General features: G+C 55.6%; 1 protein-coding gene across 2 annotated transcripts in view; it reads left to right on the plus strand.

Moving 5' to 3' along the window:
- The first annotated feature begins 591 nt into the window (after positions 1–591).
- The window catches only part of SEZ6 (seizure related 6 homolog), a 47,563-nt gene continuing 24,526 nt past the window's right edge, over positions 592–23,628 (plus strand). For both annotated transcript variants that reach the window (XM_040243894.1, XM_040243895.1), the window contains exons 1-3: positions 592–648; positions 21,414–22,049; positions 22,746–22,879. In XM_040243894.1, the coding sequence (XP_040099828.1) occupies positions 594–648; positions 21,414–22,049; positions 22,746–22,879 (825 nt within the window). In that variant the 5' untranslated portion in view covers positions 592–593. The remainder of the gene's footprint in view (positions 649–21,413; positions 22,050–22,745; positions 22,880–23,628) is intronic.

Raw genomic sequence — 23,628 nt, forward strand, 5'->3', positions numbered from 1 at the left:
TGTACGCTCAAAAGCCATCTTCATTATAGGCTCAGGACGGAGCTGCCACAAGGGCACGCGGGCCTCGCCAGCTGCCTCATTCGCGAACGCCTTCCCAGGTCACCCTTGGCGCCCTCAGGTACCAGGATGGGGTGGGGAGAGATGGTGACAGGGTGGCTCTCTCACGGAGACATCAGGTTAGAACCCCACCTCCTTGGCAGGCTGCTAATGAGGGAGAGGGCAGCAGACCTGGCTGGGCGTGGGCAGCTGGGAAGGGCGGGAGCCGTGTGCCCACGTTAGCAGGGAAGTCCTTCCTCAGAGCTGGCGGCGGCGCAGGGAGGCTGTCCTCCCGCCGCTGGGTCTTCTGCGCCTTTGCTTGAGACTTTACGGTAAGCCGCTCCTCCCGCGCCCCCGCCCCCAGCCCCGCGCGGCGATCCCCGGCGCCGACGCCAGGCGCTGGCCGTGGTGCTGATTCTGTCAGGCGCTGGCGGCGGCGGCGGCGGCGGCAGCCACGCTCCCTCTTCCCCGGTCGGACCCGGCCCGAGCCCGAGCCCAGCTGAGCTCCCAGCCCTCCCGTCGCAGCCCCGATCTGGGGCGCGGCCGCCACCGGCACCATGCGCCCGGCAGCCCTACTGCTCCTGCCCTCGCTGCTGGCGCTCCTGGCTCACGGTAAGGGACCCCGGCGTCCGGCGGCAGGGGCAGGGTCCCGGGGGTGGGAAGAGAAGATTGTCCCCGAGCTCAGCTCCGCGTATCTGGCTGCCCAGCCCGGGCACCGAGCTCCGCCGGCTGCTCTGCCCCCGCGCCGGCCAAGCCGGGCGGGGCGCGGGCTCCGCGGGGCGGGAAGCTGCCGCTGCTCCCGCCATTCGCACCCGCCCGAGACCTTGCCTTTAATCATCTCTCCGGATCTAATGGGATTTCTCGGCTGCAATTCATCACGCCACCCCCTCCCCGCACACACTCACGCGTTCACCCGCGCGCTACCTCTCCACACTCCCCGGGCGTCTAGGAGCGTTGGGGCGCGAGTGCCGAGGGGAGGACGACACAGGGCAGTGAGTCGGGACGGTCCCGCTGGCGGCCCTCAGTCCCGCCTCCCTTGTCGTCCGCCAAACTTCGTTCGACTTTGCCGCCGGTTCTGGGGCCTCACAGCGGAGGGACGGGGCCAGATGGCGGCGGGACCCGAAATTGGGACTTCGCCCACCTCTCTCCGCCTTGGCGCTGCCACGCAGAGGTCGGAATTTAAGAGTACCATTCTAGGGAGAAACTCGAGGGGCCCGGGGACCCCTATCTGGCTCCTTGCTCTGCCTTGGGCTGCAACAGCTGAAGTCTTGGGATAAAAACTCCGTCCTCCTCGGAGCCCTTTTCTTGCACGCTCCCAGAGCTCTTCCTCCCTCCTGGCCTGACGTCCTGCTCCGGCCCCCACTCACCCCATGGCCGAAGACTCTTCGCGGGAGGACTGGCACCCCACCCTGAGGTCCTCCGTCCCCCGCTTGCAGTCAGGGCTCCAACTTCAACAGTCCTGGGTCGAGGGAAGCTTGGCCATGAAGTGGGCAGAGAGCGAATGTTAGGGAGACAATGGGGGGTTCTGTGCCTTGAGGAAGGAAGGTTTCCGAGTCTGTCTCCATGCAACCTGCCCTGGCTCAAACAAACACTCATCAAAACTGCGGGCACCCACTTATTTCTTCCACTGCAGCCAGTCGGCTGGTGAGATCGCTGAAATCTTGCTTGGCATTGGGACCCACCATCCCTTAGGCATGTGGTTAGTAGGGCATGATGCGGAGGAGGAAGGTGGGAGTTTCTAACCTCATCATTCCATCTTCCCAAGCCTCGTTGGAGCTCAGCACAGTGGAGATGGGGCCAGATTGGGCCCCTGGACTGCAGTTTTCTTTGCTCTGTGTCCTCAGAGACATGGAAACCCCTCTCTGAGCCTCTAGTTCTATAGCACACAGCCAGGTATGCTCGCTCTGCTCCCTGGCTGCCGGTGGCCGGTAACGGGTTCTTTTGTGATTCCAGGAATTCAGTACTATGTGTTCCCGTTGAGGGAGAGGGAAAAAGTCCTGAACACCCTGCTGAGATGGGGCAGGGAGAAGGGAGAGAAGCTTGCATCCTGGCCCAGCTGTCGGAAAATGTCCCTGGGAGTTTGGGACGCATCTTGAGATTGGGCCACATTCTTCCGCTGGACAGCTCCCTTGGGGTGCAGAGCCTGTGTGTGCCTCCTAATCTGTAGTCCGAAGGCTCCCGGGAGGGTGTGTGGGGCTGCTGTGAATGTAGTCAGGGCCCAGAGTATCTGGAGTAGTAGGTCCAAGTGTGTCTGTGCTTCAGAAGGTCTGGATGTTGCATGAGGGCTCAGCAGTGAGCGGGTGTGAGGAGTGTGGAAGGCCACTAGTGTGCGATGCAGCCTCTGCCAGAGTTCCCTGCAGGGCTAGAGTGAGACTGCGGGTCTCCAGGAGGATGGCTGGGGTGGCCGGGGGCCCAGCAGGGGTCATGGGTGTGAGCATGGAGAAGAACCGGTTCACTTTGTGGCTGAGAGTCTATGTGTCTCCAGCCAGTGTCCCTCCCTGACCCTCTGGACCTCTCCAGTGCCCAAGAGACTTCTCTCCCAAGTGGTATGTGCAATAGGGGTCTGCCTGCTTGGAAAGATCTTTGTTTATACCCACCCCCCAAATGAGAAGAGGAAGCAGCCCAGCAATGCCACGCATGAGGAGAAAAGGCCTGGACCTGGGCCAGCCCTGGTGCACCTCTTCCTCCCAGCAGGGTTGCAGGGTCCCAGTCCCTGGGGTACTGAGTGGTCTCACTGAGAGACAATGCACTGGGCCATCTCAGGACTCCTGGGGGCTTCAGCCATGAAAAGGAGGCCCCAAGCAGTAAGGGCCTCAGGCTGTGAGCGTTTGCGGCCTGAGTGCTGCATCCCTCAGCCTCGTGGCCTCGAGAGGGGAGCCTCAGAGCTTTGCTCACGTTTAGGCAGAGAGACACAGATGCAGCCAGAAGCGACCCAGAAGCGGCGGGAGATGGGAGAGGTGGAGACCTAGGGGGGCATGGCAAGATGGTGCTGGGCCAAGCTCAACCCCATGGGCTCAGCTCCCTGCTCCCTCTGCAGCCACGGGGGCACAGTCAGCATTAGGCTTGAGGGGCGCCGTGAGCCACCAGTAATCCTCCCCGCAGTTGGTAGCTGGCGATCCTGCCACGAGGTGGGAGGAAAGCGGTTTGGGAGGGGCAGCGTGTGCCCAAGCCTGCTGTGTCAGTTTAATGATTTTTAATGAGCAATTACCTTTAGTCATTCTCCTAATTTCTGAATATCAATAAAGTTAATTAAACTCTGCATGTGTGAACGTGGCCTGGGGAGACGGTGAATGTGGAAGTTGCAGAAACTGGGGTGAGACTTGGGTGTCCATAGGCAGAGGCTCCCTCCACTGGCTGTGTGACCTTGGACCTGATGCTCCCCATCTCTAAACTCTGATGGAGTGTTCGGTGGGAAGAGTGAGGGAGAGGACAGGAAGTAGGGGTCATTCATTGTGCCAAGAACTGGGGAACAGGGTCTGGAAGGCAAGAAGAGAAGGAAAACCTGGCCTCCAGGAGCCCTAGTGCTGAAGGGGTTAAAAAACCAGGGCTGCCTTAACCTGAAATGGTAATTGCTGCTTCCTGCAGACTCTGTGGTAGGTGCTGGAGTCTCAAGGTACATTCCTGAGTCTGGGGGCTGAAGCCAAAGCTAGCGCCAAGCCCTTCTCCCTGTTGCCCAGCCTGGCACATTGTGAGAGTGTCAGGGACAAGGCTCAGTGGGAGACAGTCTAGATTGTACCCAGAGCCCTGGGGGTTGACCTGGCAGCCAGGAGAGTCCCCTGGGCTTCTGAGGAGACTGGAGGGCCCAGAGACTGCTGTGGACTGGAGGGAAAGTCTGGGTTGGCTTTTTACCCCTCACGGGCCCAAGCTCATCAAGCTTGGCAGGCCCTGGCGGTGGTCCCAGCTTCCTCAGCAGGGTGGCAGCTTAAAATGCCTTGGGGACACCATGGGGCACTAATGGGGATCGAGGAGACACAGGGACTGGGTTTAATTAGAAACTGGGCTTAATTAGAGCTTCTGTACCTCTCCCACCAATGGCTGTCTGAATGGTGGGGGGGCACATTAAAAATCCTGCTTCTTTAAAGCCCTCCCTTCACCCTGGCCCTACCTAGGTGGCCAAGCCTACCAGTTCCCCTCCCCTCCTTGTCCCCACTTCTCCAGGCCCCATTTGCCAGGCTAGGCTCAGTTCAGGGATGCTGCGCCCCCACCTGGGCAGAGCTGTCAGAGCTGGGTACCCCAGCCCCCAAATAAGAAAGAGGGTGAGGAAAAGGGCCTATAGGCAGGGGTTACTTTAGCGAAGGAACCTCTCACTTCAGGTGTTTAAGAGCCTCAGGCTACCTGTCTGGCCTCAGGCATGCCTTTGTCCTCTGTAGGTCTCCACCTTCTGGAACGTTCAATTTAAGGGTGCACCAAACTGGTGTGCGCCAAGCCTGAAAGCACATTAGGGCAGATTTCTGGGTCCTCAGCTTACTAGCCTGCTTTCAGGGAGGAAGAACCAGGCTCTGTATGTAAGTGGCTGTGTTGAGATGCTACCAGTCAGAGTCAGCAGCTGGGAGGTGGGGAGCAGACACTCGGAGGTCTCCAAGGCCCCTTTCAGACTATTTCCAGCAGGAAGCCAACTTACCCAGCCAAGACAATCAGTTCCCAGAACTAGCCATGTTCTCATCATCTTCTGGGCTCTTGCTATCCCTTCTGCCTGAAATTCTTTTCTGCTCCTGGGCCAACCTGGCTCACTCTACCTCATACTTCAGGTCCCAGCTTAGTTGGCCCTTCATGCAGTTCTTCAGCATGTATTTATGGGGCATCTACTCTACTGTTTCTCAGACCCTCAGCCTGAGCTGGGGCAGTCTTCTGGGCTCCCATCACCCCCTGGCTTCCCCCCATCAAGTTGCCCACCTCGTGGGGTCACGAGCTCCTAGCGCCTGATGCCCCTTTCCAGGAGCAAGACTGAACACAGAAGGGAAGGCGCCAAGTATGTTCTGCTCAGACCCTCCATTTCAGGAGAGTTCTAGAATTCTTCTCTGGAAGAAGTTTAGGGTCAGCTGCCTGTTTAGAAAGGAGAGTTGGGTGCATGGCAGCTGGGACTGAAGCTGAGTTTGCGTAGCAAGCACACTATTTTTACATAGATTGTATGTTAGAATTTTTTCCCTTTCCTAACGGTTGGCCAATTATTCCAACTGTAAATTATAGCCTTGACTTAGTTTTTTCCTTCCACAAATTAAGCTGTCACGCCGTCAGCCTGAGGTGGCTTGGGGGTGGGGTTCTGATGGCCATTCTAAGAGGGCTAAAGCCTCTCTCCAGCCGCCCTGGTACCACCACCGCTTGGGTCCCCAGGGTCACTTGGTGGACATTAAATACCCATTGAATAAATTCCTGACCTGGACAGGTAGGCAATGGCAGAGTTAAGCCCAGAGCCTAGGCTTCTTGATTCCTTCCCATAGCATGTACCCACCACTTCTGCTGCCTGGGAGGGGTGCCCTGCATGAACTTAAGAACTGAGATAAGGGAGGGGCAACCCCATGTCATCTGTCTTTATCACTTCCTCTTCCATCACATCTTCAGACACCCTCTCAGAGCTTGGCAGGACCAATATGAAACCTTGGGAGCTGCTCTGAGCCTTTCATGCACTTAAATGAAAAGGTGGAGGTGAAGGAGTCCTCCAGAACCACAGCAATTCATGTCCATGAACCTTCCACAGATCCTAAAAGAGCTGTCCCTGGGGAACATCCATCCCTAGGGGGTTCATTCATTTATCCATCTCACGAACATCTTTTTGGCGTATGAGGCCTGTCTTAGTACACTCAGGTGCCAAGTCTTTCATTTTTAAGCCTTTTCTATTAATAAAACCAGAGACTAGTTATCCCCACTTTATAGATAGGAAAACTGAGTTTCAGAGATTAAGTTACTTACCCTGGGCTTAAAGCCAGTAAGTAATAAAATGACTCGGAAGTGCCTCCCCATTTTGCAAAATCTGGCTGCAGCCAGGGCTGTGCCTATTCCCCCACCCTAAGGCAAAGCTTCAGTACAAACAGATGAGAACCCAGGAGAGTATCACTATCCTATTAATAGTAGTAGTAGCAACAATAATAGCAAGTATTTATTAGTTACCAACTAATGTGCCAGGCACTGTACTAAGTGATTTATATATTATACATTAGCTCATTTAGTCCTCATATCACCTCTATGAGGTAGAAGCTGTTATCTGCATTTTGTAAGCCAAGTTCAAGCCCATGTTCAGACAGACCTAAGATATAAATGGCCCCTGACTTTCTTCTAGCATGTCTCTGGTGATGACAGTGACTTATTTTCCTGACATCTACCCTCAGTCCTTACTGCTGCAGATTAGGGATATTTTATCTGGCTCAGTCCTTAGAGGGCAGAAGAACAAAACACCCTTTCTGACACTTGGAGGCCAGGATAGAGCACAGGACTGGGGGTCAAGTGAACCCTGAAGTCTTGGCCCAGAGACCAGTGACCTTGGGTAACTCTTACTCTCTGATCTTTTAGGAGACTTAGTGAATGAGAATACCAGTCACTCCTGTCCTGAAGCTGGGCTGCCCCACCTACCCAGTATCCCCACTCCTGCTGAGGTCCAGCCCCTGGCAGGGAAGGCCCAAGCTTGCCTTGAATCTCAGCTCTTGGACAGGACTGGGCACCAAGGCTGCCCCAGCTTCCCTCCACCTGCCTACCTGCCACCGGGCTGCCAGCCCTTGGAAGCGAGGATCGATGCCGCTGCGCCAGCAGTGTTCTTGGCCATTGATTGTTGAGATTTCTCGGCGGGCTCTGGAGTAAACAAACCTGCTGCTTCTCTAACAACAATCTGGGTCTCAGGCTGCAGAGTCTGCAGCCTGGCTGGCAGGCAGGCTGGTGGAAAGGAGCCAGGGATAGGGGGTGGGGGGTGGGGTGGGGTCCTGGCTGGGCCCAGCAGTGACAAGGGGCTCTGCCAGGAGATGAGAAGGAATGAGTGGGTGGGAAAGGGGCAATGGAGAGACAGAGAGAGAGTGAAACCTAGACCCTGTACATGCCTTGCTCAATCCAACCTCTCCATTTTCCCTTAGCCATTTTCCCATACCTGGAATGCTATATCTGGAACCTTCTATTTGTTTCAATTCAACCACCCCCTCTTTATCTGGTCATCCAGCCCACAGGGTTCTCTCTCTTCTCTCACCTACCCCACATCAGGAACTTAGCCTATCCATCCTTTATCCACCCATCCTCTCTCCATGCAACACCTCTCTATTTACAGCACCTATCAGGTGCTTTAATAGGCAGGAATACAGCATAATCCCTGCCCTTAATCTTCACAAGCTCAGCCGTGACTGCCTCACCAGCTACACTACAGACTCTCTGATTTTAATTGAATGTGATACAAATAAGTTGCCAAACAGCATCCAACCACTCACCTTCAAAAGGACAAAAGATTCCTAGCCAGGGACTCTTCTGAGCCTCAGTTTCTTACCTGTAGTGAGAGGGCTCATCTTTTTGGTCTTTGAGGGCCCCAGCAAGACTCTGAGATCCCTGGGCCAGGCCTTACTTGGTGCCCTCCATCACAACTCTTCCCATCTCTGCTGGGTCTGGGGGTCCCTTTAAGCCCCCAAGAAGGCAGAGGAGATACAGGGTCCCTCCTGCCACCAACAAGTTATGACCAACCTAGACAGCATATTAAAAAGCGGAAACATTACTTTGCCAACAAAGGCCCATCTAGTCAAGGCTATGGTTTTTCCAGTAGTCATGTATGGATGTGAGATTTGGACTATAAAGAAAGTTGAGTGCCAAAGAATTAATGCTTTTGAACTGTGGTGTTGGAGAAGACTCTTGAGAGTCCCTTGGACAGCAAGGAGATCCAACCAGTCCATCCTAAAGGAGATCAGTCCTGAATATTCATTGGAAGGACTAATGCTGAAACTCCAATACTTTGGCCACCTGATGTGAAGAACTGACTCATTTGAAAAGATCCTGGGAAAGATTGAAGATGGGAGGAGAAGGGGATGACAGAGGATGAGATGGTTGAATGGTGTCACTGACTCAATGGACATGAGTTTGAGTAAACTCCGGGAGTTGGTGATGGATAGGGAGGCCTGGTGTGCTGCAGTCCATGAGGTTGCAAAGAGTCAGACATGATTGAGCTGAACTGAACTGAACCTGCCACCAAACCACAAGTGTTGCAGAATAATCCAAAGTGCGGGTCTCTCCCTTCCCGCAGTGAAGTCCCCAGGAGCCCAGTTGGACTCCTGCACCCTGGCAAAAACCTCAGCATCTCCCCCAGTCACCCACTCCTCCCCTCCCACTGACTCCTCTCTCTACCCTCAGGACTCTCCTTCCAGCTGGTCATGGGCTGCAAGGGCAGAACTGCAGGGCCCCTGTGAAAAGTGCCTGAACCACAGAGCAGCCCCCAACAGATGTTCATTTGCATGCTGTTTTACCCTGCTTTGCATTCTGTCTCCTTATTAAAGGCACAGAAGCAGACCCAGCCCCTCCCACTCCCAGCACAGACCCCTCCTCCCCTCCCCACCCCCACAGCTTCTCCCCCCCGTCCCTCACAGCCCAGCAGCTGAGCATCAGCTCCTTTGTCCCCCAAGCGGCCACCTGCTGAGCGTCTGGCCCGGGTCCCACCAGCCAGCAGGTGCCTAGGGAGCCCCAGAGCCTGTAAGGGGGGATACTGCACCATGTGGAGAGCCAAGTTGTGCCTTGGGGGGGTGGCCCCAGAGGAAGAACATGACTAGAAGAAAGCTGGTCAGAGGGCCAGGACTCCCGGGTTTAAACCTGATACTGGCTCCTACTAGCTAGGTGCTGCTGCGTGTGCTCAGTCATGTCCAGCTCTTGTGTGATCCCATCGACGATAGCCCTCCAGGCTCCTCTGTCCATTGGATTTCCCAGGCAAGCGTACTAGAGGAGGGTAGTCATTCCCTTCTCCAGGGGATCTTCCCTATCCAGGGATTGAACTCAGGTCTCCTGCATAGCAGGCAGATTATTTACTGGCTGAGCCACCAGGGAAGCCCTTACTACCTAGGGGACCTGGGGCAAATCATGTGACTCCCCTGTGTCTCAGTTTCCTCAGGAATTCATGGCACCTGTCCCACCTCTTTCAAAAAACAGCATCCAGATCAAAGAAAATCAGAGGAGTTGGTGACAGGGAGGAAACTGGAAGCCCTGCTTAAGAGGAGCATATGCCTATAGCCGGAGCTGTCCAGCACCAGGAGGGGCTGATTTCCAGGTAGTCACTGGAGGGGCAGATCAGAAAGTGGAGGAGTCCAGGGCTGGCCTGTAAGGTAGGAGTGGACAGTGAGCACAAGCTGGCCCAGGCCTGACTAGGAAGCTGAGACTAGCCATTGGGGGTAGGGTACTTCTAAGGGCCTTCACCCTGGGTTGCTGCTCTGATGGACATTCTGAGATATCATTTATTTCCAGCAAGGGGATGTGCTAGTGATTTGAAACATCTGCTCGGGCAGCTGGCAGGCTCCCTCCTGTTGTGAGGTCCTATTTTCTGGCTGGTTAGAGGAAGTGGGGGAGAGGGATTCACTTTCTTTTGAGGACAGAAGAGCCCCTGGCATCTCCAGGGAAAGGTGTAAAGGTGGGACCAAACAAGGCTTGTCTGATGGAGGTCACCAGTGCATCTGCTTGTCCAGCCTCCCCTTGTCCGCTTTCCTTCACTGCCCACTCCATTCTTCCCACCTTCTGGCAGAGTTCTAGCCTTGATCTTCTGGGTCCAGCCATCTCCCACTCATCCCCCTACCCTGCCTGCCAGTCTAGGCCTGCTGTTCAGGTCGGGGTGCTGCCCTGAGCCTAGTCTGTTTCACCTGTATTCCTGATGCTACCCCTGGTGTTCCTGGGTCCTTCACTGCCCTCGGCCTCAAGTAGAGGAGACTGGCAGGGACATGGGGAGAGGACTTAGCCTTCTCAACTCAAGGCGTACACACACTCCACCTGGCAGGGTCCTTGGAAGAAGTCAGAGCAAGGTTGGAGCAAGAGAGGAGACAGAGGGAGTAGGGGCTGCATAGCTGAGTCCATCTGGTGTTCCCAGGGGGTCTGGAGGAGAAGAAGCCCCGATTTGCAGGTAGCCATGTATGTATACATCTTGCCCTGGCTGGTCCATCTAACCCTGGGTGTCTGTGTCCATATGTCCCTGCATGTCTGTGCGCTCTTGTCCCCATACCCTGGGACTCTGTGGCCCTGGGTGCAGGCACTGCAGGTCTCAGCTCAGGCTGGTCTCTCCTCTCCCCAGAGCCCATTCCACTCTCTACCTCCCCAATCTTGGGCTCCACTGACCCCTCAAGGAGACTTGAGCTGCTGCTGCTATTTTTAGCAGCTCTGCACCCCTCCCATCCCCCACTCAGGCCTGCTGGGGGAAGTGGGGAGGACAAGCTGAGCTAGGGGAGCCTCAGAGTCCCATGGAAACAAGGGGAGTCTGGGATGGTCCACAGGTGCAGGGGCCATGCCTTGGGGAAGCTTAGGCCCCATGCCACTAGGAGAAGGTCCCAGGCTGCCCTTTCTCTGCCCCCTCCAAGCCTCTAAGTGCAGATCCCAGGTCTCCAGGGACTCCTCCACAGGACACTTAGAAGTAAGGTAGGACTCCCAGAGTTTCCCCCATAGAAGCTGGAAGGGCAGAATGGGGTTCAAAGTGGCAGGAAGTCAAGGGAGAGAGCATACCTGGATGAGATTGCCCCACCCACATGCACACATACACACACACACACACACAAGGTCTTCTGGTGCTGGAGATGAGGAGACCGGGGCCCAGTAACAACCAGAGGAAATGGGCAAGTCAACAGAGCATAGTCACCTGCCCTGCCAGGCCCCTCTGCCTTTACTACTGCCCACCATGAGGCTCCATCAACCCTGCACTTGGACACTGAGAGTAGAGGGGCTCTCCACCCTCTCACCCACCCACCCACCCACAGAACCTAGAAGAAACCAGGAACAAAGTACTACATGGAAAGCCAAAACAGGCCCAGAGAGAGCAAGAAAAGCCCAAGGTCACACAGCCCGTCAGTGGCAAAGCTGCCTCCCATGCTGGAGACGGCTCTGACAAGGCCTCACCAGGCTCCTCAGCTTTCCAAGCTAAGGACAGACACTCTAATGACCTCCAGGGGAGAGAGACCCCTCCTCAGCATTGAGAATCAGGGTAGCTGGGGGTCTAGGCTCAGCCAACTCCCTCAACCCATCTCCTCCCAGATATAGCTGACAGAATCAGCCAAAGGGCAAAGGTCACAAGGTCACTTGGACCCTTGGTACACAGAGTGAGCCTCTTCCTCTGACCAAAGGCCACAAAATCTTGGGGCTACCAGGCTCATAGGTGGGCACAGGACCCGGGAGCCACCTCAGTACTGCCAGTGTTTGAACTTCAGAGGGGGTTGGGAAGGGGCAGCAACCCAGAGATGCTGATCTAGGACCCAGGGTGGCACCCAATCTCGGGTCCTGGTGACTTGCTGGGCTCAGTGGCTGGGAGGGATTCTCCTTGGCCAGTGTCTGGACTTGGGCAGGGGGCAGAGGATGGAGGGGATGGCCATTCCTCCCTAGAACAACCCTCCTGTTCCCCAACTCCACCACTGGGCTGGTACCAGCTCCAAGGAGAATGCCTTTCTGCCTTCACAGCCTTCCTCATCCCAGCTGACATTTTCAAGGTTTCCAGTCAGAGAAATATGATTCCTGCTGTCACTGAGGAGGTGGTGGGAGCTGTTGGTGCTGGGGGAGGGCTGACCTGAGCACCCAGCTTGGGGCCATGTCCCTCCTCTGCCCTGGCCACACTCCTGCCAGTGGGCATGATGGAGTGGAGTTTGGCAGACTAATCAGCTTCCCGGTGGTGAGGGAGGTGATGCCCAAGGATGCCCAGAGTGTTCCTCCTCCTTCTTCCAGCCTGCCCCAGGGATGGCCATCAGCCCTGCTCCCCCACCACCACTCCAAGCCCAGCCCTTAGTTCTCTCCCAATCCCCCACCTCAGGCCCCCAACTCCTGTGCCTCCTGCCAAGCACCAGGAACTGTGAACCGGCAGGATTGGGACTCCCAGGTCCCCAGGGGCAGCGGGCAGGCAGGAGGGAGAACACAGGGCGCAGGGGAAGGGGTAGAGCACAGCAGGTGATGCTGCAGCAGAGGCCTCATTAATCACCTCTCCAGCCCCCAGCTCTGCAGTGGCGAGACCATATTAGATTTTAAATTGGAAAGCGGCGAACGTGGCAGTTAGCTGGGAGCTCCCTGTACCCTGAACCCCTGGTCACAGCCTTACGGGAGGGAGGGGGCTGTGGGGAGGGAGCCCAGAGCCCTGTCCCTTCTCCCCACCACACACCCAGAGCCTGGGGAGCTGTCCCGGCCACAGGGCTCTGGGAAAGGTCAAGGCGAGTTCCAAGAAGGTGGCAGAGTGAAAAGGAGGGAGCACAGCTGCCTTGGGGAGAAAGGCATCACTTCCGGGAGGCAGAGCCTGCCCAGGCTTGAGGACTGTGAGGCCGGGTTCCAGGGTATGGCATCCACAGGCAAGGACAAGTGGAAATGACTTATGTTAGCGTGTCTGGAACTACACATGCACGTGCATGCAGGCACATACACTCAGGTGTACACATAGGCCCACATAATCACACGTGAAGCAGCAACTCTGCAATAAAAACTTAAGCTCAGGCTGTGGAGCAGGAAGACCTAGTTCAAACCCCTTATTTGCCAATTCCCTCCCATGTGAACTAGAATGAATCACTTTGCCTCTCAACCTCAGTCTCTTCACATGTAAAGTGTAAAATATTGATTCCAGGCATAAAAGGCGCTGCTCTGAGTGGAAGACAGCTCCCTAGGAAGTCCTGCCTGACCCATGGAGGGTGCTCAGTGTGAGGCCCTCCCCTGGTCCCAAGGTCAGGCAGCTACACTGGGGCTGCCCCAGGAGCCCTGGCGTGGTGGCCAGGCCAAGCTCCCTGCCTCCATGTGCCTGGCTGGGCAGGGAGGTAGGGGCAGGTCGGCCAGCACAGTGGGCATTGTCATAGAATGTCCACACACCCTGAGCCCATCCTGGGCCAAATCACCGGAGGCCAAGCATTCCTGGCTGCCCTCCATCCATGAAGACCTCCCTCAGTGGCTCTGCCTGAGCTCCCCAAATTGCCCACTGAACACCCCACCTCTCAGAACACCAGTGCTCAAACAAGGTTGGGAAGCAGACATCATGGGGGGGCAGTACTGGTCCCTCCTTGATGGACTGAATGGCTGACAGGCCCCTCTCTTGAGGCCTTTATGAAAAACCTAAGGAAGTCCCAGGACTCCTTGTCACCTCTCCCTGCCTGGCCCCAGGCCTAAAGACGAGGGTAGATGTTGCCAGCCCATCTTAATCTTCTCTGGAATGCCATCCCCCACCCCCACACTGGCCAGGCTCTTCCCTTCTGAAAAGTGAATACTGCTGGGATCAAGAGGTCAGGGGATGGAGCTGCACTTTCCATCAAGGTAGCTACTACATACATGTGGCGGTTTAAATTCATGAACATGAAATTGAATTTCAAATTTGGTGCCTCAATCTCACTAGCCACACTTCAAGGGCTCACTAGCCATGTGTGGCCACTGACTACCATGTCGCACATGCAAATATAAAACATTTCCATCATCACAAAAACTTCTATTAGCCAGCACTGCTCTAGGGCTTCAAGGCGTTTACATTTGAATCTGACACACCCAAACTGGTAACTTGACAATTGCCCTTCCCTGGGTCCCTGTTTCTTCATCTATGAAAGTTCATATCTCAGAGTAATTGTGGGAGGTTAAATGAGTTGATTCTGGTAAAGCACTTCTAATGGTGCTGGGCGTGTGATAAATTCTCAGTAAACAGTGAAAATGTTAGTCGTTCAGTCATGTCCGACTCTTTGTGACCCTGTGGACTGTAGCCCACCAGGCTTCTCTGTCTGGAATTCTCTAGGCAAGAATACTGGAGTGGGTAGCCGTTCCCTCCTCCAGGGTATCTTTCCAATCCAGGCACTGAACCCAGGTCTCCTGCATTGCAGGCAGATTCTTTACCGTCTGAGCCACCAGTAAACAGTGGCCTTCCGTATTTTTATTCATGGAGCCCTTTGTGGCTCACTGGATCCTGGAAGGTGAGAGCTGGCAGGGCCCTTAGATACCTTCTCTGTTTTACTGATGGGGAAATGGAGGCTTGCAGTGGGAGAGTGATTTCTGCAGAGGGATTAACCTCTTAGGGGCAGGACCAGGACTGGCGGGCCGACTCCTGGCTGTTGCCTTCTACACCCATCCACACTCCCTGCATCTGGCAAGAAGACCCCAACCCTGGAGCTGATGAAGCCCAGGGTTACCCACCCACCCTAGTACAGCGGGGGTGGTAGCTGCTCCTGGCACACCTTGTCCCTGGAAGTATACCCTCGGATGGCAGATGGCCCCAGGAGTAGTGGAGGGTTCACTGTTCAGAACAGTTGGGCCAGATGCCCTTTGAGCCCCAACATCTTGAGTTCTAGCCCTGCCCCAGGTTTGCTGTGTGACCTGGGAAACCTCTCTGGATTCCGTTTCTTCCTGTATGAATAAGGGTGGGCTGAGATGTATACAGAGGCTACAAACGCTCAGATTCTGGGGACTGGCCACTTTCTTGCCTGGATCCCAGACGAGAGGAGGTGCCCCATTCATCTCTGTACTCCAGATTTGACCAAACTGCCACAAATTGGCCAAGAGAAGATAGTAAGAGGGTGCGATGGGGCAGTGGTCAATGGTAGAGGAAGGGAGGATAGTCTGAGGCTGGAGGCCCACCACTCGCGCTGGTAGAGGCTCTTCATCAAGTGCCAGTTGGGGCTGTGCTGGGGCACTGCCAAGGGCTGACTGCCCATCTTCTCCCTGCAGGACACACCCCACACTCTCCTGCCCACCCCTGCTGGCCAAGGGGAGCAGGAAGCCTTCTGAGTGTGCAGGCAGGCAGAATCCTGGCTTGGAGACCACGTCCTCTGAGCCCACCCTGCACTGTGCCTGGCTCCAGGGTCAGCAGCTACAAGCAGAGATGAAGGAAGAGAGATGTGCCTTGTGCTGGATCCTTGGCCATGGACACAAGCTGTACCCACGCTGAGGGTCCACCAAGAAGTGCCACCAGGAGATCAGAGGAGAGAGCTGTTGTCACCCCCTGGGCCAGGCAGGGGTGGCTCCCTGCTGCCCAGGAGGGATGGGAGCTGGGTATGCCCAACAGGCTCCTCTGTCCGCGGGATTCTCCAGGCAAGAATACTGGAGTGGCTAGCCATTCCCTTCTCCAGGGCATCTTCCCAACCCAGGAATCGAACCTGGGTCTCCTGCATTGCAGGCAGATTCTGAGCTACCAAGGAAGCCCTTAAAGAGGCAAAGTGAGCCAATGGGGCAGAAGGGGGAAGGCGCCTGTTTTGGCAGAGAGTTCCCAGGGAGGGTTTCTCCTCCACTCAAACCACTGTCCACCCCAACAATGGTCCCTCCAGGACACCACCAGGACCCCCTTCCCATCACCCTAAGCTGCAGGGCTCTCAGCATGAGTGCCCTAGGATAGTGGCGGCCAGTTAATGGGAAGATAGTGAAAGGGTACAGCTGAGGGCCAGTGGCAGCAGTAGACAAAGCTGAGTGAGGAGCTGCTGAGCTCTGGGTCCTAGTCCCAGGCTTGCCATGCAATGGCTGTGCAACCTTAGACAGCTTACTTCACCATTCTGGACTTCAAATGGCTCTATCTCTGGGGAGAATAGGTGATTACATGTGAAGGTGCCGAGTGCCTGGTTAGCACATGAGCACGAGGAATGACAGCTGCCTGCCTCCAAAGCACAGGAGGCATAACGTATCCATTCTGGTTCTGCCATAGCTTTCAGGTGATCTTGGAGAAGCCACACCCCAGCTGTAGGCCTCAGTTTCCCCATCTGTTCTATTGGGTTTATATTGCCTTTCCTGTTAATACAAGAATTCAACAGCAGAAAACCTACCTCAGACACAGGAATACTGTAGGGTAATTATGTCAGTAGTGGCACGTGGACTCAGGCCTCAGGGGCCCTCTGTGACCCTGCCAGCCTCTAGCTGGGGGCCCTCAGTTCAGGAGGCAGGCCTGGACCCAGTGAAACTGTCACTGTGGATACCAGGCTCTGGCTCTGGGGGGAGCCCAAGTGCTCTTACTCTGGGGGCCTCTCTTCCTGCCCTCAGGCTCTGGGATAATGGGGGTCTGCAAGGGCCAGGCCCTCACTAATCCCCTATTAAAACTTGAAAGGGGCCAGGGAACCTCCAGAATAAACTCATTAGCTTTTATGGGATAATAAATGGATCCCATTAAATTCTCATTCTCCCTATGCTGGGCCAGCTTAACCTCCAGAGCCCCAAGGGGCAGGCTCCCTGCCCACTGTAACCCCTATAGTCCCCCTGTACCCACCAGCAGGCATGCTCCCAACATCTGAAAGCTGGTGCTGCCACAAGTGGGGATCAAGCCTGATGTGTCTGAGGACTCTGGGGCCCCCCTCCGTGTGCCGACCTCTGAGACCAGCAGGCCCTTCCTGCCCTGGCAGAGGATGGGAGGCAGGGTGGCAGAGGGGCTTGTCTCTAGTTGGCCATCCCCAAACGAGGAGGACCCCACTCCACAGATGAAGAAGCAAATGCTCCGGTGGGCAGCCCCCAGCTCAAGTCACACTGCTAGTGAGAGATAGATGGGGGATTGGAAGCTGAGGTTTTTCTGTCTGGAGCAGAGAGATCTGCAGAAACAGTAGCCCTCAGCAGGCAGCCCACCTGGGCCTGGTGCAGCAGTTGCCCCAGGTCTACACTGTGTGAAGACCACGACCCCGGACTTCCCTGGTGGTGCAGTTGTTAAAACCCTGCACTTCCGATGCATGGGGAGGGTTCCATCCTCGGTGGGGGAACCTGCCTGCTGCCTGGGGCAGCCAAAAGAAAAGACTACCACCCTCCCCCATTGCCTCCATACAAACCGGTTCAAGCTCCTCAGCCCACCCATGCTGTGACCCCTGGCAACATCCTGGGCCTCACTGAGCCTCAGTTTCCCCGTCTGTCAGACAGGGACAAAACACTACCCCTGGAAGCTATGAAGAAGAGTCCCCAGTCGTTATGGGCTTCCCAAATCAGAGATGAGCGCCCCGCCGCATTTGGATCCCAGTCTGTGGGGGTGGAGGATGCATCGCGAACCCTCACCCGCTGCCCCATCTCCACCTTCACCTTGCTGGGTTCAGGGGAGGACGGGGGCGGGGTCGGCGGCTCTTCCTGGGAGGACCCGGCTGGAGCCGAGAGGAGGGGGCTTCCAATCCCAAGAGGGGCCACAGGGGAGCGGCGGGGGACAGGAGGCGGAGCGGGAGAGAATCCACCGGGGAGGCATCCTGAATGGCTCATTAGTGCCGATGAAAGCCTTTTTTCATTTCGTCTAAATACTTTAAACAGGGCTCCCTCCGATGTCTATTTGCATAGCTTAAGAGCTAATGCGGGGGGAGGGCCCAGGCGGCGGTGGCGGCGGGGCCACACCAGGGCTGGGGGCTGCCCGGAAGCTGGGGCCTCTACCGCGGGAAGCGGGGAGGGGAGAAGGTTTTTCCCAGCCCCGGCCCGCGAGAGCGGAGAGCGGGGGAGGGAGCGGCCGCCCAGGGAGTGCATTCCTGTGTCCAGGCACCAGGTGGGCGGGCAGCCGGGGGATCCTGGGGGGCTGTATGGCTATGGGCCACTGTCCCCCAGCTCCATGCCGGCCTTGGAGGCGGCGATCCTTTGCACCATGTGGTACAATATTATCCTCCTTTAACAGATGACAACACTGACATCCTCGAGGTCACACACACTGCTACAGAACAGGGAACGTGGGTCCCCCAGGAAGGAGAGGGTGGCCTCATCCAGGCCAGCTTCTCCCAACCCCAGAGGGCAGCCCCCCTCGGAGTGTGGCCTCACCTTCTGTATCCCCACCACCACCCTTCCCCCCAGAAACCCCTGCTACTTAGAACATTAAGATTCTCATAAAACCTCTCCAAAGTGCCCGTTTTTAGCTCAGGACACAGTGGTGACTGGCCTGGTCTCCCTTGACTTTTAAGTGGCAGAGCTGACATTTAAACACCGGTGCCTGTGTGACGCGGTGCTCCCTCCCTGTGAAGCAGTGTCCTTGGCCTCCGGTTTTGAGTTCCAGACTCAGATGCGCTTCGGGCACAGAATGGGGCTCCCTGGGTCCCAGCCCAAAGGCCTCTTGGGGGCCCAGCTCAGCTCAGACTCAGCTTAGGTCCCAGGTGCCAGAAACTGTGGCCGCAGTTCTACTTCCAGCCTGCATCAGACCGTGGGACAGGTCCAGTCCTTTCTCTGGGCCTTAGCTTCCTGTACTGGCTAGAGGGCTCTCTGCTGCGGAGCACCAGTCCCCTCCTCCTGTGAGGCAGACTGGTGTCCTGGAAAGACTAGGGCTTTTGAACCAGATCAAGGTAGGTTCAGATCCCAGCTCCACCACTGTGCCCCAGGCAGGCCGTCACCTTACCTCTCTAGGCTTCCAGGTCTTTTCCAGTAATGTGGAAATAAGAGTCTCACCTCACAGTCCTGTAGTGTCATATAATCCAAGATCTGGGGATGGCCTGACTCATTGTCTGGTACACATCAAGGTACCTGAAGAGACTGGGCATTTGGCCCCCGACACCTGGTAACCCACTCCAGTATTCTTGCCGGGAAAATCCCATGGCCAGAGGAGCCACAGTCCATGGGGTTGCAAAGAGTCAGACATGACTGAGCAGTTAACACACACCTCCCCTATATCACACCCTCTTTGTCGGCCTCTATACCTTTGATCTCAGTCAGCCCAGGCAGAGAGAACCCCAGGAACCTGGCGAGGGAGGTCACAGGGCCAGAGGCTTCCATCAGAATCAACCAGAGTGTCTGGAGACGCCCTCTCTGTAGAAATGGCTTGTCTCCCACAGATTATCCTACCCTCTCTGACAGTGGGGAGCACCCTCAGGGACCAAGCGGCAGCTGATTGTGGAATCAATTTGCTCGTTTGATATGCTATCTCCATTCCATTTAACCAAGTGCTCAGTCCCCTCAGATAACACAATCAGTGCAATCGACAGTGACGGGAGGTGCCCATTAGCTCTGCTCCATTGCCCAGCACCCACCTGGCAGCCGGCGGGAGGAGCCATGCCCACTCTGGTCCCTTCCTGAGACAGAGGCATTCCCTCTCCCAGAGAAGATTCCTGCAGGCGCCCGCCCTGGGAGACTCATCTCTACCTGGGCCACCCTGGAAAGGGACACCGGAACCTAAGGCTCCAGTCCTTGTGATGAGAAAGGCTCTTCTTCCCTGTGACATGCTAAGATTAGTCTCAGGTCACCTGGCAAAGACAGTGTGACATCTGGGGGCTGGGCAGAGAGTAGTCCTGTCCTGGCAGGTCACAGGCACTCCCTGGACCCTGCACCACAGACTCAGATGAAAGACACAGGACATCGGCGGACCATCTGCTCCAGGGGGTGTGGGCCTGGCTGCGTATCTAGTTTGGGCACCGCGTTCAGTGTCTGGTACAGAATGCCAGGGCACAGATGGGCTATTTTAGTGAGCGTCCTGAGAAATAGGGGCTGGTCCTGCTTTCTCAAGGCTTTGGGCCCCCAGACCCCTCTGACCCAGAGCAGCAGAGAGCCCTCTGACCTGCAGCCACCTCCCCCACCCCAGTTTCCTCCCTCCTCCCAAGTGTCTAACACATCAGAGCTGCCATGTTCTCCCGAACAGAATGTAGGCCATCTGCTGCATCCCTGAGCCTGCCAATCGGCGGGGCGGGTGTGGAATGACAGCCCCACCATCGGATGTGCAGAGGAACCAACCTTCTTGCCGACTCTGTTATCTCACCCTGGCTGTGTTTCCCTTCGAGTCCTCATGCAGCCATTTTGAGAGTTGTTCAAATCAGAATATCTTCCCAGCCTTCTTGAAACTGGCAAAATTCTATGTGGAGTGTATCTGGAGCCAGCATCCATTGACCTTTTTTCTGACAGTCTAGGATCTGGGGAGCCTGGTGGGCCACAGGAAGAATCTGCAGCATTTCTACAGCTATGATGTGGTCAGATAAGTCAATACCATCAATAGTGTAGCAACCTCAGACCAGGAACAACAAACACGTTTCTTCTTCTTCCATAGCCTAGCTAATCAATTGGTAGTGGCTGCCTGCATAACTGTGTTGAGAAGGATTCTGAAGTCTCATGTGGCCTCAGCAAGAAACAATCAACATCAGTTAACAATGTCTGGCATGGATTGGGGGTGACATGCAGATGACCCTACTTTAGACCCTACCCAAATGGATCTGGCTTGTGTCAAAAAAAAAAGATGAAGAGAATTCAGAAAGACATAGCAAATGGGAAAGGGAAGCAATATTATCTCAGTTAATCCTATAAAAGAAACCCCATCTTACAGATGAGAAAAATTAGGTTCAGAGAGTTTATTTGCCCAAGGTCACACAGTCCCATGGTGACAAATTTGAAGTTATATCTGCCTTACTCCAGAGTTTAGCTTCTCTTACTCTATTCATATTACTGTTTTTGGTGGACAAAAAAGAGCGAGAGAGACAAAAGAAATGATTTTATGAAAAGTGAGAGAAATAAGGTGTAATGGGACCCTAACAAAAAAGTCGTCATGAATCCATGAAGGAGTCTAAAATAAAATCCCAAATGTGTGAAGTAATTCCTGAGACTAATGACCAGCAATTTCATTGAGAATAGAAAGTGAGCTTGAACGCAAGGCCCTGTAATCTCAGGCAGAAAAGTCACGGTGACTGCACTCTTGCTAAGGGTGTCATCTCTGACCTTCAGTTGACTGGTGGTTGACTTCGAGCAAGTCATTTCCTTTCTTTGACCTTGTTTCCTCATCAGTAAAAGCAGGCCTTTGAACTACATTAGGGATTGGAAATATTTGTTCAACATGTGCGTCTGAGGTGTCAGGCACGGCTACCTAGAGTGCTGTGTTAAGAAGGATTCTGAAGCCGAATCTGAGAACAACCAAGAAATAGTGCAATGACAGATTAGCCTTCCAGGTGGTGCTACTGGTAAAGCATCTGCCTGCCAATGCAGCAGACCCAAGAGACCTGGGTTCGATCCCTGAGCCAGGAAGATCCCCTGGAGAAGGAAATGGCTACCCACTCCAGTATTCTTTCCTGGGAAATCCTGTGGGACAGAGGAGCCTGGCAAGCCACAGCGAGCATATGGGGGTTGCAAAGAGTCAGACACAACCGAGCACTTTTGTCAGCAGCAGCAGGTTAGTAATGGCCGCCTCTGGTGTTGGTGGGGGGAAGAGATCTCTCATGTGCTGTCCTTGACGTGCGTGCTATCATCTCACTTTCAGCTCTCAAACTCGATAGCTCCATGATTCTCAGCCATGAGGACGCTCCCCAAGGCTCTCGGTCAAAAGAGTAATGGGTCTCCCACTGCCTGGACTGGGTGTGCTGCTGCTCACGTGGGGCAGGAGGAGAATCTCTGAGCATTTGTTATCATTTCAGGACTCTCTTTGGAGGCCCCCACGGAGGGGGAAGGGCAGGCCCCAGGCCTGGAGGAGACGGATGGAGAGTTGACAGCGGCCCCTACACCTGAGCAGCCAGAACCAGGTGTCCACTTTGTCACAACGGCCCCTACCCTGAAGCTGCTTAACCACCACCCCCTGCTGGAGGAATTCCTACAAGAGGGGCTGGAGAAGGGCGAGCTGAGGCCTGACCCACCTACAGCGAGTCCCCTGCCCCGCCTGGCCAATCAGGACAGCCGCCCCATCTTCACCAGCCCCACTCCAGTCATGGCGGCAGCACCTACTCAACCCCAGGCCAGGGAAGGACCCTGGAGCCTGGAGTCAGAGCCCCCTGCACTTCGTATCACAGCTGCCCTACCTCCAGGGCCCAGCATGGCAGTGCCCACCCCAGGCCCAGGGGAGAGGCCCAATACCACACCCCCTAGTAGAACATGGACTCCAACCCCAGAGGGTCCTGGAGACATAGGCAGGCCCTGGGCTCCAGGGGTCATGTCCCAGACCACAGGGCTCGGGATGGAGGGGACCGTCGCCACGTCCACGGCTTCAGGGGACGATGAGGAGACCACCACCACCAGCACCATCATTACCACCACCGTCACCGCAGTCCAGCCACCAGGTCAGTTACTTGCTGGCTCAGATCCCCATCTAGAGATGGGGATGGGGAAGCTGGGGGCCCTCTGGATTCCTCTCTCTGTGTCTCTGTGCTGGCCTGCCTTGCCCTTTGGCACCAAGAGCCAACCCACAGGGAGCATGTGGACTGGAACCAGACCCAGGTTCAAATCCTGACTGAAAGCAACTACCCCAGACCTTGGGGCTTCCCAAGTGGCGCTAATTGTAAAGAACCCACCTGCCAGTGCAAGAGATGCAAGAGATGTGGGTTCGATCCCTGGATCGGGAAGATCCCCTGGAGGCGGGCACGGCAACCCACTCCAGTATTCTTGCCTGGAGAACCCCATGGACAGAGGAGCCTGATGGGAGGCAGTCCTTAGGGCCTCAAAGAGTCAGACACGACTGAAGTGACTTTGTATGCACACCAGACCTTAGGGATTTTATCTAACCTCCCTGAGCCTCTTCTGTAAAATGGCAATAAGAAGACCCACCTCACTGGGTCACTGTAAGAACTGAGATAAGATTGCACACAGTAGGTGCTCAAGAGAAGGTGGTACTCTGCTTTCAACAGGGTAATAGAACTCCCAAAGGGTGAGTGTCATTGCATACCAGACACGCATACACACACATACACATGGGCCAGACATAGTTGGACCCAAATTGCCAGAGCTAAGTTTAGCTTATGTCTCCCCCTGCCTTCCAGGCCCTTGCAGCTGGAATTTCTCAGGCCCAGAGGGCTCTCTGGATTCCCCCACAGCCTCCAACTCACCCCCTGATGTCGGCCTGGACTGTTTCTACTACATCTCCGTCTACCCTGGCTACGGTGTGGAAATCAAGGTGAGTGACCTGGATCTGGCAGAGGAAAAACTGGGGCTAGTGTCTTATCTTTCCAGAAAGGTGCTGATTACTGGGGGGAGGTGGGGATGTGCCAGGTCATCAGTGGGAGAAGGGGCCTAGGAGCAGGGTCGGGTGATAGGCCTAAACCGTGGTTGGATTCTGCCCTGTGCATCAGGAAGTGAAGAGCTCCTGTTCCCACTCAGCAGTGCTGAGGCTGGGAGGGGTGGCAGGAGGGGCAGGTGTGCCCATCGTCTTCCCCCAGGGGTTGAATCAGGAGCTCAGGAGAGCCCAAGGTGGGGCTCTAGCCATGGATGGGCAGAGGATTGGGTGAGCGTCTGAATCCACGTGTCTGAGTCAAAGAGGACTAGAGTGGCCTGGTTGGGCCTCTGAGAGCCATGGAGCCTCACTCACATGTGTATTCACTCACTCACTCCCTTCAGCAAATACCCTCTGAGCAGCCCCTCTCGGTCAGCCCCCTCTGCTGGCTCCTGGGATGTGAAGGTGGGAAAGACAGACATGGCTGCACCATCCAAGGTGAACAGCTGCTGGGGGAGTCAGACCTAGCGCCCAGCCCCCTGCCCCCTGCCTTCCTGCACCATCTCACCCCTCCCCTGGCGTGAAGTGTTAGTTGCTCAGTTGTGTCCGCCTCTTTGCGACCCCATGAACTGTAGCTGCTTCAGGCTCCTCTGTCCATGGGATTCTCCAGGCAAAAATACTGGAGTGGGTAGCCATGCCCTTCTCCAGGGGAT

This window comes from Oryx dammah, unplaced genomic scaffold (assembly GCF_014754425.2).
Source record: "Oryx dammah isolate SB20612 unplaced genomic scaffold, SCBI_Odam_1.1 HiC_scaffold_8, whole genome shotgun sequence".
NCBI classification, from domain to species: Eukaryota; Metazoa; Chordata; class Mammalia; order Artiodactyla; family Bovidae; genus Oryx; species Oryx dammah.